Source organism: Herpailurus yagouaroundi, unplaced genomic scaffold (genome assembly GCF_014898765.1).
Source record: "Herpailurus yagouaroundi ecotype Mexico unplaced genomic scaffold, PumYag 220, whole genome shotgun sequence".
Classification (NCBI taxonomy): domain Eukaryota; kingdom Metazoa; phylum Chordata; class Mammalia; order Carnivora; family Felidae; genus Herpailurus; species Herpailurus yagouaroundi.
In genome coordinates, this window is record NW_024412451.1 from 1,198,103 (window position 1) to 1,214,280 (window position 16,178).

At 49.4% G+C, this 16,178-nt stretch overlaps 1 protein-coding gene across 1 annotated transcript; it reads right to left on the reverse strand.

The window, feature by feature from the left end:
• Positions 1-10,426: 10,426 nt before the first annotated feature.
• LYPD5 (LY6/PLAUR domain containing 5) lies at positions 10,427-14,574 on the reverse strand. The gene is made up of 5 exons (XM_040457286.1): positions 14,432-14,574; positions 12,610-12,738; positions 11,950-12,126; positions 11,603-11,749; positions 10,427-11,262 (listed from the first exon to the last, which is right to left on the reverse strand). The coding sequence occupies exons 1-5, from the start codon at positions 14,487-14,489 to the stop codon at positions 11,000-11,002; spliced, it is 774 nt and encodes a 257-aa protein (XP_040313220.1). The 5' UTR covers positions 14,490-14,574; the 3' UTR covers positions 10,427-10,999.
• Between the last annotated feature and the right edge of the window lie 1,604 nt (positions 14,575-16,178).

A 16,178-nucleotide genomic window follows, 5' to 3' on the forward strand; every position in this document is an offset into this window, starting at 1 on the left:
CTGGGTCTGAGGGAAGAGGGGCTGGGGGCCTGGACTCCTGGGTCTGAGGGAAGAGGGGCTGGGGGCCTGGACTCCTGGGTCTGAGGGAGAAAGGGCTGGGGGCCTGGACATCTGGGTCTGAGGGGGGAGGGGCTGGGGGCCTAGACTGGGGTGTGAGGGAGGAAGGGGTTGGATCATATACCCCTGGTCCAGGAAGGCTAGAAGGACTGATTCCAAAGTCCCTGGGACTTTTCCTTGGCCTTGTCCCAGCTGCCCCACCTTTGTCCCAGCCCCATCTCCGGGCCTGGAAAGGACCCAGGTGCCTTGGGGCCCAGCCGGAAGGGGCTAAGGACAAAGGGTTGTTTAACTGGGCAGGGTGGTGGAGGGGAGTGAAGAAGAGGGTGTCTCAGGCGGAAAGGTCACTCGTCGCCCCGGGCTTGTGCAGGGAAAGGCGGGGCCGAGCCGGGAGGAAGACATCCTTCAAGAAAGTCAGAGGCTTGTGGAGGCAAATCCTCCCCTGCTGTTCTTTTTGAACTAGGCGTTTGCAGGTTTCAGGGCATGAGATACCGCCACCTAGTGGTGTCTTTGGGAACTGCAGGCATCTACTTGTCCAGACTAGTTTCCAGTCAACATATATTGAACACCTACTGAGTGCCTCTAAGTGTTGAGGGTGAAGTAAAAACAAAGTAGACGAGGGGTGCCTGGGTGGTTCAGTTGGTTAAGCGTCCTGCTCTTGATATTGGTTCAAGTCATGATCTCACGGTTTGTGAGTTCGAGTCCCTCTTCCTTGCCTCGGGCTCTGAGGTGACTTGGGGAAATCTGCTCGGGATTCTCTCTCTTCTTCTTCTCTCTCTGCCCCTCTGGGGCCCGCCCCCCCCGGGTGGCTCAGTCAGTTAAGAAAAACAGACACAATTCCTGCCCTCATGTTGCTTCCAGATTAAGGAAGTTTTGTGGCTGCGTTAATCTCCCTCACTGTGTCTCTCTCTTTGCTTCTCTCTCTGTAACTCACTGGCCTTGCTTTTTAGTTTCTATCTCCTGGTCTTTGTCTCCAAGTGCATGCCTTCTTCTTTTCTCCTTTTTCTTTCTCTTTTTTTGTTTATTTTATCCCTCATATATCTCTGTTCCAGACCAATTAAAAACTATGTTAAATTATATATATATATATTTATATGTATATATATCAAATTATAAATATTATATAATTAAATAATTCTATCTCACCATCTGGGAGTTCACAGACCTTGGTTCAAACCTTGCCATGGCCGCTATTTTTGTGTGGAATATAACACACATATAGCCTGGGTTAGCAACAGACCTGCGTTCACGTCTGTCTAGCTCTGCTATCCTTAGCTGTTATGCCCTGCAAAGTGGGGGATGATACCCATGTCACAGGCTTGCTTGAGAATTAGGTGAATATCCAGAGTCCTCAACACAGGACCTGGTATATGTTAAGCACCTGGGGTACATTGTCTCTAAACTGGCTGCCAGTGTTTCCTCCCGTCTGTGCTGCCATGTGGCCTCAAGCTGTCTGGCTTGTGACTTGTTTGTTGCAGAAATGATGGTGGGCCAGCTTGAGGTCCAGTTGTTTAGAGAACAAGAAGCTTCTGCTTTTGTTCTCTTCGAACTCTAAGACTAACATGCTGTGAGGAAGCCCCTGGAGAGGCCATGCAGGAGAGAATCAAGGCAGCCTGGCCAAAAGCCCCAGACTAGCCCCAAGTGAATGCAGCTGCATGAGTGACCTCTTGAGGGACAAGCAGAAAGCAGTGAACCCTCAGGGTAGGGAGAAATAATATACTTTTTGTTTTAAAACACTAAATTTGGTAGTGATTTGTTACCCAATAATAACAATAAATATCATACTCTTTTGTTCAGTTTCAGGTTTGAAGTTTCCCATGATAAAAAAAATATATGTATACATATCAATATGTATATAGTTGACCCTTGAAGAATGAGGGGTTAGAGGTGTGGACCCCTCACACGGCTGAAGAATCCACATGTAAACTTTTTTTAAGTTTATTTATTTATACAGCTCGAGTGAGGGGTGGGCAGGGAGAGAGGGAGAGAGAGAGAATCCCAAACGGTCTCTGCACTTTCAGCGCAGAACCCACCACAGGGCTTGAATTCAAGAAAGTGCGAAATCATGACCTGAGCTGAAACCAAGAGTCGGACGCTTAACAGACTGAGCCACCCAGCTGCCCCCCAAAAAACACGTATAACTTTTGACTCCCCCCAAACTTAACTACTAATAGCCTATTGTTGACTGGAAGCCTTACTGATAACATAAGCAGCTGATTAACGCATATTTTGTATGTACTGTATTCTTACAATAAGGTAAGCTAGAGAAAAGAAAATGTTAAGAAAATCATGAGGAAGAGAAGATACATTTATAGTACTGTACTGTATTTGTTGAAAAAATATCTGTGTCTAAGCAAGTCTGCACAGTTCAAACCCATGTTATTTAAGGATCAACTCTCTGTGTGTGTGTGTGTGTGTGTGTGTGTGTGTGTGTGTGTATAATGGAGTAGATAATGGAAATTGCACTTTATAAATTGCAGATAGTATCATTTTGCTTCTCTTTTCACCTCTGGGTCTTCCTTGACTCTTTCAATCTCTATCTATAATACTTTTTTCCTCTCTCTTTCTCTCTGTATGTCTATTCCTATCTTGCCAATACTCTTCCTGTCACCTTCTCTCCATTTACTTTGCTCTACTACATTGGCCTTCCTGCTGATCCTCAAACCTGCCAAGCTCTTTCCTGCTTCAGGATCTTGACACTTGCTTATCCCTCTGCCTGAATGTTTTGCCCTCCAATCTCCTCATGAAGCATTCTTTCACTTCATTCAGTTCTTTGCTCAAATATAGCATCTTTCTTGACCATCTCTTCAAAAATGGTCCCCTCCTGCTCCATAAAGAATACGGTATCCTATTTAATTTCTATGTCTTCATGGCACTTAGGACTATCTAAATAATCCTGTTTTCTTATTTGTCTAATTGTTTAGGACAGGGATCTTGCCATCCTCAGTTTCAGAACAGTGTCTGGCAATAGGAGATGCTTAATGGATATTTGTGAAGGAATGCTCTTATTCAATGGTACTGATTGGTTCTCCTTATACTCTACCCTCTTACCCTGTGCCACACCATCTTGGAGATGGGAAGGACGGCATTTCTTCATTTCCCTGTCCCTCCCCCTGCCCCATTTAGTTGAGTTGCTGTCTGTGGTTCTGAGACCCAATCTTCTGGATCTGTCCTTGGTGCTGATTAGGGTTCTCCCTTCCATTAAGCGGGAGAGGTCAGGGGAATCTTGGGAAAGGAGTGATGTGTGTGTGTGGTGGATCTAGGCACCGGGACATCTGGATCACTGAGAGAAGGCAGACATCTGGGTTCCCAAAGGAGGGAGTGCCGGGGTCACTGCGAGTTCACTAGGTATTTGTCCTAACTATTTATCTGCTTATCTATTCATGTATACATACGTTCATATATATACTTTTTATTTTAGAAAACTTCAAACATACAGAAGTGAAAAGAAGGGTACAGTAAACTGCAGTGCACCCACTTAACTACCAGCTCATGGCTAATTGCATTTCACCTATGCCTCCGCCCACTTCCTCACTTCCTCTATTATTTTAATGCAAATCCCAGACATGATATCATTTAATTATATGTCGTATTTTAAATTTTGTTTCTTTTCATTCAGGTATGGTTTACACGTCGTAAGGTTTGCGAATCTTAAGTGTACAGATTGATGCAACTCTACCTGTGTATGGACATGTGTGACCACCACCTTGATCAAGCCATAGGGCACCTCCATTGCCACACTGGGTTCTTGTGTACTCTGTCCCAACTGATACACCAGGGATAGCCCCTCTTCTGACCTCCACCACCAAAGATCGAAAAGCCACAATGTGGAAGTCCAAAGAGCTGGGCTCTAGCCTTAACTTTGCTGTTGGCATTAATTTTTTTTTGTATGAAAATACCATATGTGTAGAAAGTACATAGCATTCAGAGGTATATTTTGGACAAATAATTATATTGTGAACCCCCATGAAATCACCATGGACTCTCAGGGAGAATATTGCTACTCCCCAGAATCTTTCTGTGCATTCCTTTACGACCACATTCTCTTCCCAGCTTCCAGAGGAAACCACCCTCCCCACTTATAAGGAACTTTGCTCCTCCTAACCCACAGCCCTCACACACTGTGCTTTCTTAGTCTCTCCTTCTCCCTCCAGCCCTTCAACACTAAGTGGACCCTGGCCCTAGAGACCAAGAACCAGAGACCAGCCTCCCTCCTCATCTCCCATCCCTCCTGGTCTGCCTCCTGCATGGTCACAGGGAGAGCTCCCCATCATCTGGCTTCCACCATGCCATTCCCCTGATCTGTGCCCTTCCACGGATCCCCACTGGTTGTAGGGAAAAGTTCAGAAACTTTATCCTCACCTGCTATTTTAGGCCCTCCAGGGACCCTGCCACCCTCTTCACCCTCACCTCCCTTCCTCACACTGTATACACGGACCAACCCTTTATGAATACTGTCCTTACCTGGAATGCCTTTCCTCCTGCTGCTTTGACAATCCCTACTAGTTATTTAGATGTCTTCTAGGAGACTAATTCCTATCGGCCTTCCCTGGTCTTCCCCTTTGGAGCTCCCTTACACCCTCACACCTCATGCTTTACCAATTGTGAGCCTCCAGGGTTTTCACTGTCTCCTTCCAGACCAGGAGGGCAGGGTTGGGTCTGACTCATTGCTGGGTCCCTGGCATCACCCAGCATGGCATAGATTATAAATGTTTGCTGACTCTCCCTCCCTGCAGCTGCCTCTGTGTCTTACTTGCTCCTGCGTTCGTCCTGCTGTCTTCTTGCAGTTTAACAAATATTTCCTGAGGGCTTGGCATGGGCTGGTCTCTGCCTGGAATGTTCCCTACTCTGTCCATACGATGACCTTCGACTCACCTTCAGGACCCAGCACACCTTCTGTCCTTTATAAAGCCGCTCTGATGCTCCATAGCTTCAGCCCTCAATCAGAGGTTTCTTCTTTATCTGCTAGCCCTTCCAGCCCAACCACTCCCCTATATACTGCCCTGATCTGTCTGGGATTATGGTCACCTGGGCTCTAGCCTGTGTCCCCCATCAGACCAAGAACTTCTCAAGTGTAGGATTTACCAGGATCACCCAGCACAGAAGAGCGAATTACAAATGTTTGTGGACCCTTTCCTGAGATTACTTCTTCTGTGTCCTCTATCTTTGCCTTGGCTAATCCCTCTGCCTGGAATGCTGTTCCTTTCTCTGTCCATATGGCATGCTTTAAGACCTGTCACCAGGTTCTCCTTCCTCTGGCATCCTCTCCAACTCTGTCTTCTTTTGTATGTGCATGTCCCTCCATCATAACTTGTGGCTGTCTGAGTGTGGATCTGCCTCCCTTGCATCAGACTAAGAGCTCCTCTGGGCCAGGGAGTCACCTCTGTAGCCCCAGTGCCCAGAGCATGGCCAGGAACAGAGGATCGCAATGAATGATGGATACCAGTGTGTATAAATCTAAGTTTGGTAAATTGAATGCTGTTCCCTTACCATCTTTCAGCTTCATTTCCAAGATCTGTGTCTGAAGCAGTAGTCTGTTAAGGAGAGCTCTTAAGGGCTCTCCTTTCTTCTCCCATCTTACATAAATCCCCTCTCAGGGCTGCAGAATGTCTTCTCCTCCACTGAGTGTTCCACACAGTGTTCCTTCTGACCAGGGCCTCTCTACACAGTGAATGAAGTGGGGGCAGAGGGCTCATGCTCATGGGTTTCACTGGTCTTACCTCATACCCCTTCACCTAAAAGAAGCTCACCCGATAAAACAATGGGAGGAGTGAGTTACTGTTGCCCACTGAGAGCCAACACCCTGAAAGGATAGGGCTCTGTTTTACAGGGTGCAGCATAAGCTTTGAGGTGATGACCATTATACAGTGCTGTCTCCCCCACAGCCTGAATACATGGGTCTGGGTATCAGGGGGTGGCAGGGAGTCCTCTCACCTACAACCCTCTTGCAGAATTTTTGCTTCCTGTTCCCACCACCTTGAGCTTTGCTTGTTTGGAGGTCTTGGTTCCCAAGGAAAGAATGCTTCCACTAGAGGGCACAGCAGTGTTTCCAGTGAATTGAAGGTGAGCCTGCCACCTGGGCATTTGGGGTTCCTCATGCCACTGAGCCAACAGGCATGTCTGAAACCGAAGACATTCCCTGGAGCACTTCTCAGAGGCTCCATGTCCAATGGTAAAACAAACAAACAAACAAAACAAAAAAACAGACCAGTAAGGATTTAGACCTTTTAGGAATGAGTGTTTGGGTCACCCCACTTGTTAAAGGACACTCTCTAGCTGAGGGCAAAGGAAACTTGGAATGAGTAATGGAAGGAGGAAATCATACATTTCATATCAACTATGGCTTTGTGACCAATTACAGAAATGTGAACTATAATAGGTATGCATATTTTCTTTTTCTCTTGTTTCCCCCCTCTTTTTTCTTCCTTTTTATCTTTTCATCTACCTATCAATCCTGCTTTTAATCTTGCCTCTTATTTCCCTTCACTATTTTATATCCATAGTGGTGGTAGTCCCGATGTTCATAAATGAACATGTTGTCAATAGCACCCACCCTACCTCTCCACTGCCTTTTCCTTGTCATCAAGACCAAATATTTCTCATGCACTGCAGTTAGGAAATAGCAATGGTTAGTTGTTGGGTGAGTAATAAAAAAGGGTTAATGACCACAGATCAAGATGAGAAAGAGACATGTGTGAAGAGATAGGCAAAACGAATGACACGCAAGTTTAAGTCCGTTTAGGTCAGAACGCACATAGTAATGATACTAAGCATCATTTGGATAATTCACAGCCAGTCAACACAATAGAGACCATGTTTCCTGGATCTATTCACTCAGTCACTCCTTTACATTTAACACGTTACCTAACATGCAAGGGGTTCATGTCTTGAGATGGTTAACTGAAGTCTTCTTTATCCCTTTGCTCTTTGGTTGTAACCAAATAAATAACTTTAAGACAAGGGTATGTGTTAGTTTTCTCCACTCCACCCATTTTGTCATTTCTGCACCAAGAAAGTGCTTTTAAAAAATTTTTAGGGGCACCTGGGTGGCTCAGTCTGTTGAGTGTCGACTTTTGTTTATGCTCAGGTCTTGATCTCAGAGCTGTGGGATTGAGCCCTGCATCAGGCCCTGCACTGAGTGTGGAGCCTGCTTGGAAGTGTCTCTCTCTCTTTCTCTCTCTCCCTTTGCCCCTCTCCCCCACTCGCGCGCGCGCTCTCTCTCTCCCTAAAATAAAAAAAATTAAAAACTATTATAAAAATTTAAAACATTTTATGGAAAATAATATACATATAGAAAGAACACAAATCATCAGCAAATAGCTGAGTGAATTCTTGGATCAAGAAGCACAAGGGCCAGACCCCAGAAATCCTCTTGTCCCTCTTTCAGCCACTGAGAATCTTGACTTCTAATTGTATACCTTAGTGTTGCCCAGTTTGGAACTTGTTATAAATGGAATCATACAGAATGGTCTCTTGTGTGTCTTATCCTTTTGCTTGACATCATTTGCGAGACTCATCCATGGTGTTGCATGTAGGAGCAGACTGTTCATTCTCATTGCTGTATAGCACTCCACTATGTGATGAGGGCACAATTTACTGCTGTTTATAGTTATTTTGGTTGTTTCTAGTTTGTGGTTATTATGAACTCTTCAGCTAGGAACATTCTAGGACATGTCTTTTGGAGGAAATATATAAACTAATGTCCGTTGGGGAAATATACCCAGGTACACTCACGTGTTCTGTGTCCCAAGGAAGGGCTCTGTGCAAACAGAAATGTTTTTAGTTTAAGCAGAATCTAACTCAACATGTCCAATCATCCAACTGTTGATTCTCACTCCCATCCATCTGTCCCTGTCTTTGGTAAATGGCACCACCATTTCCCCTATTCTTCAGGTCAAAACCTTGGAATCATCTTGAGTCTTTTTTTTTCCCCCTTCATACTCATCAGCCAATGTATCAAGTCTTGTCAGCTCTACCAACAAAACCCATCTCTCATCTAATCCCTTACACTACCTCTGTGGCTATCCCAATCATTACTCGCCTGGACTGGTGCAGTAGCCACCTCACAGGCCCTGGTTTCCATCCTTGCCACAGGGATCTTTTTTAAATGGAAAGCATGTACACAAGAGGACATGCTCTTTGACTCCATTTATATGACGTTCAATATTAGGCAAAATTGATGTATGCTAGAAGTCAGAGTAATGGCTACCTCCAGGGTAGGAAGTGTCTGTGAAGGGCTATGTGGGAGGATTTGTGGACAGGGACTGGAAGTGTTCTGTATCTTGATCTAGTGGAGGTCACTCAGGGGTATACATATGGAAAAATGGCTTTATGCATTTTACTTTATGTATTTCATGTTTCAATGAAATTGAATTATACATGCTTAAAATTATATATGCATATTATAATACATAACATTGTGTACACATTATGCAAGATATAATAATATACTATACATATAATATTATATAATATATATTTATGTAAAACATGGAAGCCCCCTGATGTAAATTCTCCAAAGGATTCCGTGTCAGTATGGAATCAGCCAGAAAAACAGAACCAGCCGGAGATACGTATTAAGAGATTTATGGCAAGGAATTGGCTCATGTGATTGTGCACGCTGGCCAGGCGAGTTCAAAATCCATAAAGTAGGCTGTCAGGAGAGGTAGGCTGGAACTCTTGGGCATGGGCTGAAGATGCTGTCTACAGGCAGATTTCTTTTTCAGGCAAGCCTCAGCTCTGCTTTCAAGGAGTTTTCAGCTGGCTGAGTCAAGCCCACCCAGATGATCTTGCATAATCTCCCTTACTCACAGTCCACCGACCATGGACTATAATCACATCTACAAAACACCTTCGCAATGACACTGAGACTAGTGTTTGAATGAATAATGGAGACTGCAGCCTAGCCAAGTGGACACATCAGCCTGACCATCCCATCTTCGAACCACATTTGCAATAAAACCCAAAGTCTACTTCCTGCACTAGAAAGGTCAGTTTCTTGAAGGTAGGGACACTTTAAAAAAAATTTTTTTTTTCATTTTTGAGAGAGAGAGAATGAACGGGGGAGGAGCAGAGAGAGAGGGGGACAGAAGATCTGAAGCAGGCTCCAGGCTCCCGAGTTGTCTGCACAGAGCCCAACGCGGGGCTCAGTCTCACGAACCGGGAGATCGTGACATGAGCCAAGATCAGACGCTCAACTGACTGAGCCACCCAGGCGCCTTAGGCAGGGACTTTCTTGCCTGTTTCATTCATTGTCGTATGCTCAGAAATTTGAACAGCGTCTGGCACATGGCAGGTGCTCAATAAATATGATGAATGAATGGATATTGACATCCAGCTTCCCCTTTGATGTCAGGATGTGTAGACATCTAGAACCCTTCTCCCCTGGACCTCTTCAGAAGGTAGAGGCATCTCTGAGATGCTTTCCTCTTCATAAGGCTGACTGTTAAGGAAGTTAGAAGATGTGGGGATCCATCCTTGCTCTGACACTTACTCTGAGAATCACTATCTCTCACCATGCCTTGGGCAACTTGTCTGCCAAATGGGGATGCAACTCCCTTTCTTGTGTGCCTCTCGGGGTCATTGGGAGGATTGGGTGGAAAGGTTGTGGGAAGACATTGTAGGGGCACCTGGGTGGCTCAGTCGGTTAAGCAGCCGACTTCGGCTCAGGTCATGATCTCGCGGTCCGTGAGTTCGAGCCCCGCGTCGGGCTCTGTGCTGACAGCTCAGAGCCTGGAGCCTGTTTCAGATTCTGTGTCTCCCTCTCTCTCTGACCCTCCCCCGTTCATGCTTTGTCTCTCTCTGTCTCAAAAATAAATAAACGTTAAAAAAAATTAAAAAAAGAAAGAAAGACATTGTAAAGCACGTGCACAAGAGGACATGCTGTAGGATTCCGTGTGTGTGAAGTTCACGTGTTGACTTAAGTTTCCTGCACACCCCGTGGTCCTTCCTACCTCTAGATCTGTGTCCAACCTGTCTTCTCTGCCTAAAATGCCTTTCCTCCTGCTTCTCTTGGCCAAGACCTCTTTATTCCTTTAGGGGTTTGCTTAAGATTCACTTCTTCCAGGAAGTCTTCCCCAATCCCCACAGCTTGGAGAATTCTTCCTGGTTCAGCTTTGCCTTGAGTGTTTTTTTCTGTTAAATTCATCAACACCTGTGTGTTTGGGAGGTAGAATGGCCTCATGGTTGATGGGGCTGGGAGTCACGCTCCGGGCTCTCCATTCACGAGACACACAAGCTTGAGCAGGTGCCCTCACCCCTCATTTGCTCATGGGGATCGTGACAACGGCCCATTCACGTTGGGCGGCTGTCATGTCCCAATTATTCCATGGGCATCCCCTTAGATTTTGACCACAACCACTGCAAAGTAGACCTTGTCATTATTGGAGGTTTTATTTTCACCTCTGCCTTATAGGTGAGAAAGGTGCAGAGAGGTCAAGTAACTAGCCCAAGGTCACCCACAGGCTAAAAGGGTAGAGCTGGGACTCAAACCCATGCAGGCTGGCTCCAGAGTTTGGGCTCCTGGCTTCTAGGATATGCTGCCTCTTGAACCTCTCACGGCGATACTAACAAAGACATTGTCGTAGCTCCAAGCTGGCTCTGGAGGGACAGGACAGGAAACCAGGTGGTGGGGCGCCGGGGCCTGACTGGTGCTCAGTAATAGCCATTATTAGGATTGCTCTTCATGTGGACCAGGATGTGGCTGTTTCTCCCCACCATGGGATGATGGGGACCTTTCCCAATTTCTTCCAGACCTGATAAGCAGATCAGGCCTGCAGGGTAGGGGTAGGGAAGGGAGGGAGAGAGACAGACAGACAAGAGGGCAACTGTTGTTTGACATCATTTCCCAGTGAGCCACATTACAGAGGCTGAAGTTGTGTGAAGCTGGGAGTAGTGGGTCCGTGCCTGCCCCCAGCATCCTGCTCATGAGAGGCTGGAGGGGCTTCTAGGAGGAGGGCAGGAGGGGGCCTCCAAGAGTGCCAGCCAGCAGGGGGACCATGAGGAGCAGGGCCATGCTGGGGGGCACCTGGGAAGGGGTGGCAGCAGCCGAGGCGGTGGTGAAGGACTGGGTCACGGAGTCCCTGTTGCAGAGTTGCCCCTCACAGCAGGAGCCCTGAAGGTCAATGTTTGTCCAGGGACTGGAGGTGCCCTTGATGGTGCAGGACGGCCGGTGGCAGGTCCTGATGTATACTGGGACTGAGAAATTGCCTGGACGGGGGTAGTGAGGAGGGGTGAGAACTGAGGGAGGCAGCTGCCCCTGAACTCACCTCAGAGGCCAGGGCCACAAACGGGTCCTCAGACTTCCCATCTCTCCTTAGACTAGGACCCTGCCTCCTCCCTCAGACCAGGGACATGGCTTCTTCCTACAGACGGCCATGCCTTCTCCTTCCAGACCAGGGCTCTGCCTCCTCCCTCAGACCAGACCCATGCCTCTTTCCTTAGACCAGGTCCATGTCTCCCTGTCAGGCCTGTCTGGTGCCTCTACCCTCAGGCCTGCCCTGCCTCCACACCCTTTGCCCAGGCTCTGCCCCCACTCCCAGCCCCTCACCGACGGTCATTTGGCCATTGCCCTGGAAGCAGACGCTTTGGTCCTGGTGACACCGGACCCGTCGGGACTTCTCCGGGGTGCAGTCCTCCGGGTGGATCCCTAGGCAGGCGTAGCACTCCATGCCGCTGAGAGTCGGCGGGTTGGGCGCTGGCAAGAGAGCGTAGACGCACACTCAGGGAATGGTTTCGAGATACGGTCGTGCGGGTTGCGCACTGCATCGTGGCTTCAGCCTAGTCCGAAGTGAAGGCCTGAAGCCTAGCAAGGGGGGCGGGGCTAGTGGGGACCACGCCCCTCCCTGCCCGGGCCGGGGCCCCTCCCAGCCGCCCCAGCCCCGCCCTCCGGCTCACCCGGGCTCAGATTGGGGATGGTGTCGTGGGTCATGAGGTCGGCGTTGCACAAGTCGGTCTTGCAGCCGCGCACCACCGAGTAGTCGGGCGGCAGCGCACGGTCGTCGGACAGCATCTGGCCCGTAGGCGGGCCTGTCCAGCAGCCCTTCTGTACCACGGTCACCGTGGCGCGGTACCCTGGGGGCGGAGGGGACCGGGGCCTGGAGCGCTGCCTCGTCCCTGCCTTCTTCCTCCTCCCCCACCTCTCCGGGCTCGACCTCTCGCTCTGGCCTCCAATCTCTCCCTCCTCCTCCGCTCTTCTCTCGCACTCCCCTCGCCTCTCCCTTTCCTTCCTCTCCCTTCAAACTCCTATTTCCCCCACACCTCCTCCCTTCCGCAACCCTTTCTGCCCCTCTCCCCCCTCCTCCTCGCTCGTGCTGTCTCCTCCTACCCCACTCACGCCCCTCATCCCCAGTGCTTCTCCCACCCCTCCCTCCTCCTCCCTGCCTCCACCTCCGCTCTCTGTCCATAGCCGTCCCCTCGTCTTCTCCCCAGCCCCTCCAACCCCTTGGCTCTCGCCCTCTGCCCCCCTCCATCCCTAATCTCTGATCTCGGTCTCTGCCCCACCCCTTTCCCTTGTGCGCGGGCTTCTCCTTTTTCTGCCATTTCTCCATCCCTCACCAGTGTCCAGGGACAAGACTGCCTCAGAGCACCCGTGGGGACAGGAGATGTTGTGGAATTTCACGGCACTGAGGTCAAAGGGCCCGAAGTAGATGTGTTGAAAGCTGTAGCATTGCTGGGCTTGGGACTCTGCCGAGAGAAGCAGGGTGGAGGGGGTGAGAGGAGCAGACTGGGTTTGGGGCTGTTCCAGGAACTCACCCCTGCGAGTGACAGTCTCACCAGCCAGGCTGCTCTGCTCTGAGGGGAGCCAGGCCTCGTTGCGGTGAGAGAATCGGGGTCTGCCACTGTGGTTGGTCACGACTGTGTCTACCTCCGGGCACAGTTTTGGCCTCTGTGCATCTGCCAGGCCTGGTTCCCTCCCCAGGTGTTCTGGATCTCCACCCTCCTCCAGGAAGCCCTCTAAGATTTAAATAAAGGAGGAAATGATTCACTCCTGCTCTGCCTGTCCGTCTCCCAGCTAAACTCAGGATGTCCTAGCACTAAAAGGCCATGGATAGAAAATAGACTTGAGCATAGGCAATGGGACGTGCCATCTTGTACTCCAAATATACACACACAGCCAGCCCCGGGGGATACACTCACAAAACTAAAACACTGACATAAACACAACATAACGAAATTGGCACAGGCTCATGCACGGCTCACAAACAGACCCAGAATCTCCTGAGCATCTGTGCAGAGTTCTACGTTCCCACGTAAGACAAGTACGGCCCAGACCCTCCAATGGAAACTTCCCCAACCAAGACACGTGACAGAAAATGTACGATGCGGAGCTAAGAACAACACGCAGAGAGACCCAGGGACAGAGGAAGTCATACCCAGAGGGAGAGACAAGTAACGGCCTCAAGCGTCATAGACGCAAATAAAACGAGAGACCACAATTACGCGAAGTTAGAGATCCAAAAAAGAGGGCCACGAAAACATACAGTTTAAAGCCATAAACAGGTACAAGACACAGGAGAGACATAGGCGTAGATACACAGAGAGACGGGCACGAGTGAAGACACCCGAGCACATATGCGCACAGACACAAATGCGGGTCTGCCAATCCCAGGGACGCACAAACACAGGGTGGCAAAGACGTGCAAAATTATGCACGCCCCTCCTTTGCAAAGAGAGTGAAACTCAGAGGAAACAGACCCATAGAGCATTTGCTCAAGCACTTGCTCACAGGTGAGATCTGGTACAGACACACACACACACATGCCCGGAGACCCACTGGCCACGCCCACATGGACACACACAGAAACGGCACTCTGTTCCCTGGATGAGCAGACACACACAGTGGCCGGGGTGCAGGCTTAGCCTCCTTCCCCGGCTCAGCTCCTGTCTTAGGAGCCACTTCACTCCTGATGGGAGTATGTCCCTGTCCTTACTCAAACTGGGGGAAGGGGTTGCCTGAGGACGAGGCCAAAGTTCTCTGCCAGGTCTAGAAAGAGCCCCCAGGGGTCCCCAGAAGTACCCTTGAATGGGGACATGGGCAGAGAGGATGGGAGGCTGCAGCAGTGGAGAGAGAGAGAGACGCCAGAGAGAATGGCTGATGGGAGGGAGAACAGAGGAGAGGAAGACACAGGAGGAGGACGCAGTCTCCAGGCCGCATCTCCCTCAGACCCAGGAGTCCAAACCCCCAGCCCCTTCCCTTTCAGACCCAGGGATCCAGTCCCCCCAGCCCAACCCCCCTCAGACCCAGGAATCCAGGCCCCCAGTCCCCTCCTCCCTCAGACCCAGAAGTCCAGGCCCCTAGACCCTCCTCCCTCAGACCCAGGTGTCCTGCCCCCAGCCCCTCACACCTTCCTAACACTGGGCTCAGAAGTCTGGGTACCTGTCAGGCAGAACACAGCCCCAAAGAGGAAGAGCACGATGGTTCTGGGGACACCCATTGCCAGCTTGCAGAGTTGAGCTGAGCTGAGACACCGAGGACAGCTCCTCCTGCTCTGATTTCTGTCTGGCTAGTTCTCCCTGCTTAGCCCCAGGCATCCCGGCTCTTCAACCCCGGCTCGTGCTTGGGATTCCTCCACCCCCGCCCTTCCTGGCTTGGGCTGGTCTCCACCTAGGTAATCATGACTAGGCCATCATAAGTCCTTGGTGCTGAGGAAGGAGAGGGATTGGGGTCTGGATTCCTGGGTCTGAGGGAAGAGGGAGCCAGGGGCCTATAACCCTTATTTTGGGGGATTTGTGTTTTGCAGGCTCTTTTTCTACCCTGTTCCCCACATTGTGTTCTAATCTGAGGTTGGCACAGATGGTCTCTTGATTTCTCTTCTCTTTCTCTACCAGAACACACATTACCTGTAAACACACACACACACACACACACACACACACACACACAGACACACAATCTCCAATGCTGGGGCCCATGTCTCCAGATGCAGAGACACAAACATCACCTCCTCCTAGAAGCCTCTTCTGACCCTGAGCTTCCCCACTCATCCACTCACCCTCAGTCTCAGGCACCTCCTTGTCTCCCAGCCATCATCATCCTGGGTTGGACTGCTGTCACCTCCCCTATCAGGCTGAGAACTCCTCAGAAGCCTCAGGGATGTTTGCATTGTTGTATGAATGAATGAATCAATCAATGAATGTACAAACAGAGAGGCAGACAGACAGACAGGCAGTTACACATGGGATGCAGGAAGACAGTCATACCGAGGGCAGACGGATATAAATGTAGACATCCAGACAAACCCAGACATGAAGAGGGGCACCCTGATGAACAGAACGTGACTTTAATAAACGTGTGTTACATTATTAAATGAATAAATAAAAAAAATTGCAGGAGATAGAGACACAGGCAGACAATCAGAGGGACACATTATCTCTTGAGAACACGGAGAGACCCGTGTGGACAGTCAGACATGGAGCAGATGGGGACATCCAGACAGATGCCCCTGCAGGCAGTGGGGCTGAGGCAGTGACCCCAGGTCAGCATCTCCTGGCCTGGCCCGCTTCTCCCCCTTGATGGAGCTGCCTCTGAAATCACACCCCTCACTGTTGCATGTAGGGTGGACACCAGGCAGGTGCAGAGAGAGACCAAGAGTCATAGACCCACAGATGTATGGGACAGAGTTGACATAATGGCAGTGACCAGGATGGCCTTAGTAGTTTCCTGAGCTTGATTAAATTTTACACAGCTTTCTTCCTGACTACAGGCCCCTGACTTCCCTTTTCTTAGGATACTTATGTGAGAAAAGCTGGCATTGCAAATTCTTCTTCCGTCTCCTTGAAATGTAGGTAAATCTTCCCCCAGCCTCTTAGCAGTTTTATGATCCCAGAATGTCTTCCTCAGGGACTGGGGAGCCATCGCTTTTGAAAGTCATCTTAGGGACGCGTGGGTGGCTCGGTCGGTTAAGCGTCCGACTTCGGCTCAGGTCATGATCTCACAGCTCGTGAGTTCCAGCCCCGCGTCGGACTCTGTGCTGACAGTTCAGAGCCTGGAGCCTGTTTCAGATTCTGTGTCTCCCTCTCTCTGACCCTCCCCTGTTCATGCTCTGTCTCTCTCTGTCTCAAAAATAAATAAACGTTAAAAAAATTTTTTTAAAAGTCATCATCATCAAGGAAGATAGTGCACA

Bases quoted from the DNA above. Each gene is read 5' to 3' on its own strand.
- LYPD5 (XM_040457286.1), bottom strand. From the start codon at position 14,489: ATGGGTGTCCCCAGAACCATCGTGCTCTTCCTCTTTGGGGCTGTGTTC. The intron at 12,739-14,431 runs GTACCCAGACTT...TTCTCTCGGCAG, and splicing joins GGCTGTGTTCTGCCTGACAG to AGTCCCAAGCCCAGCAATGC. The intron at 11,263-11,602 runs GTGAGGGGCTGG...ACCCCCGTCCAG, and splicing joins CAATGGCCAAATGACCGTCG to GCAATTTCTCAGTCCCAGTA.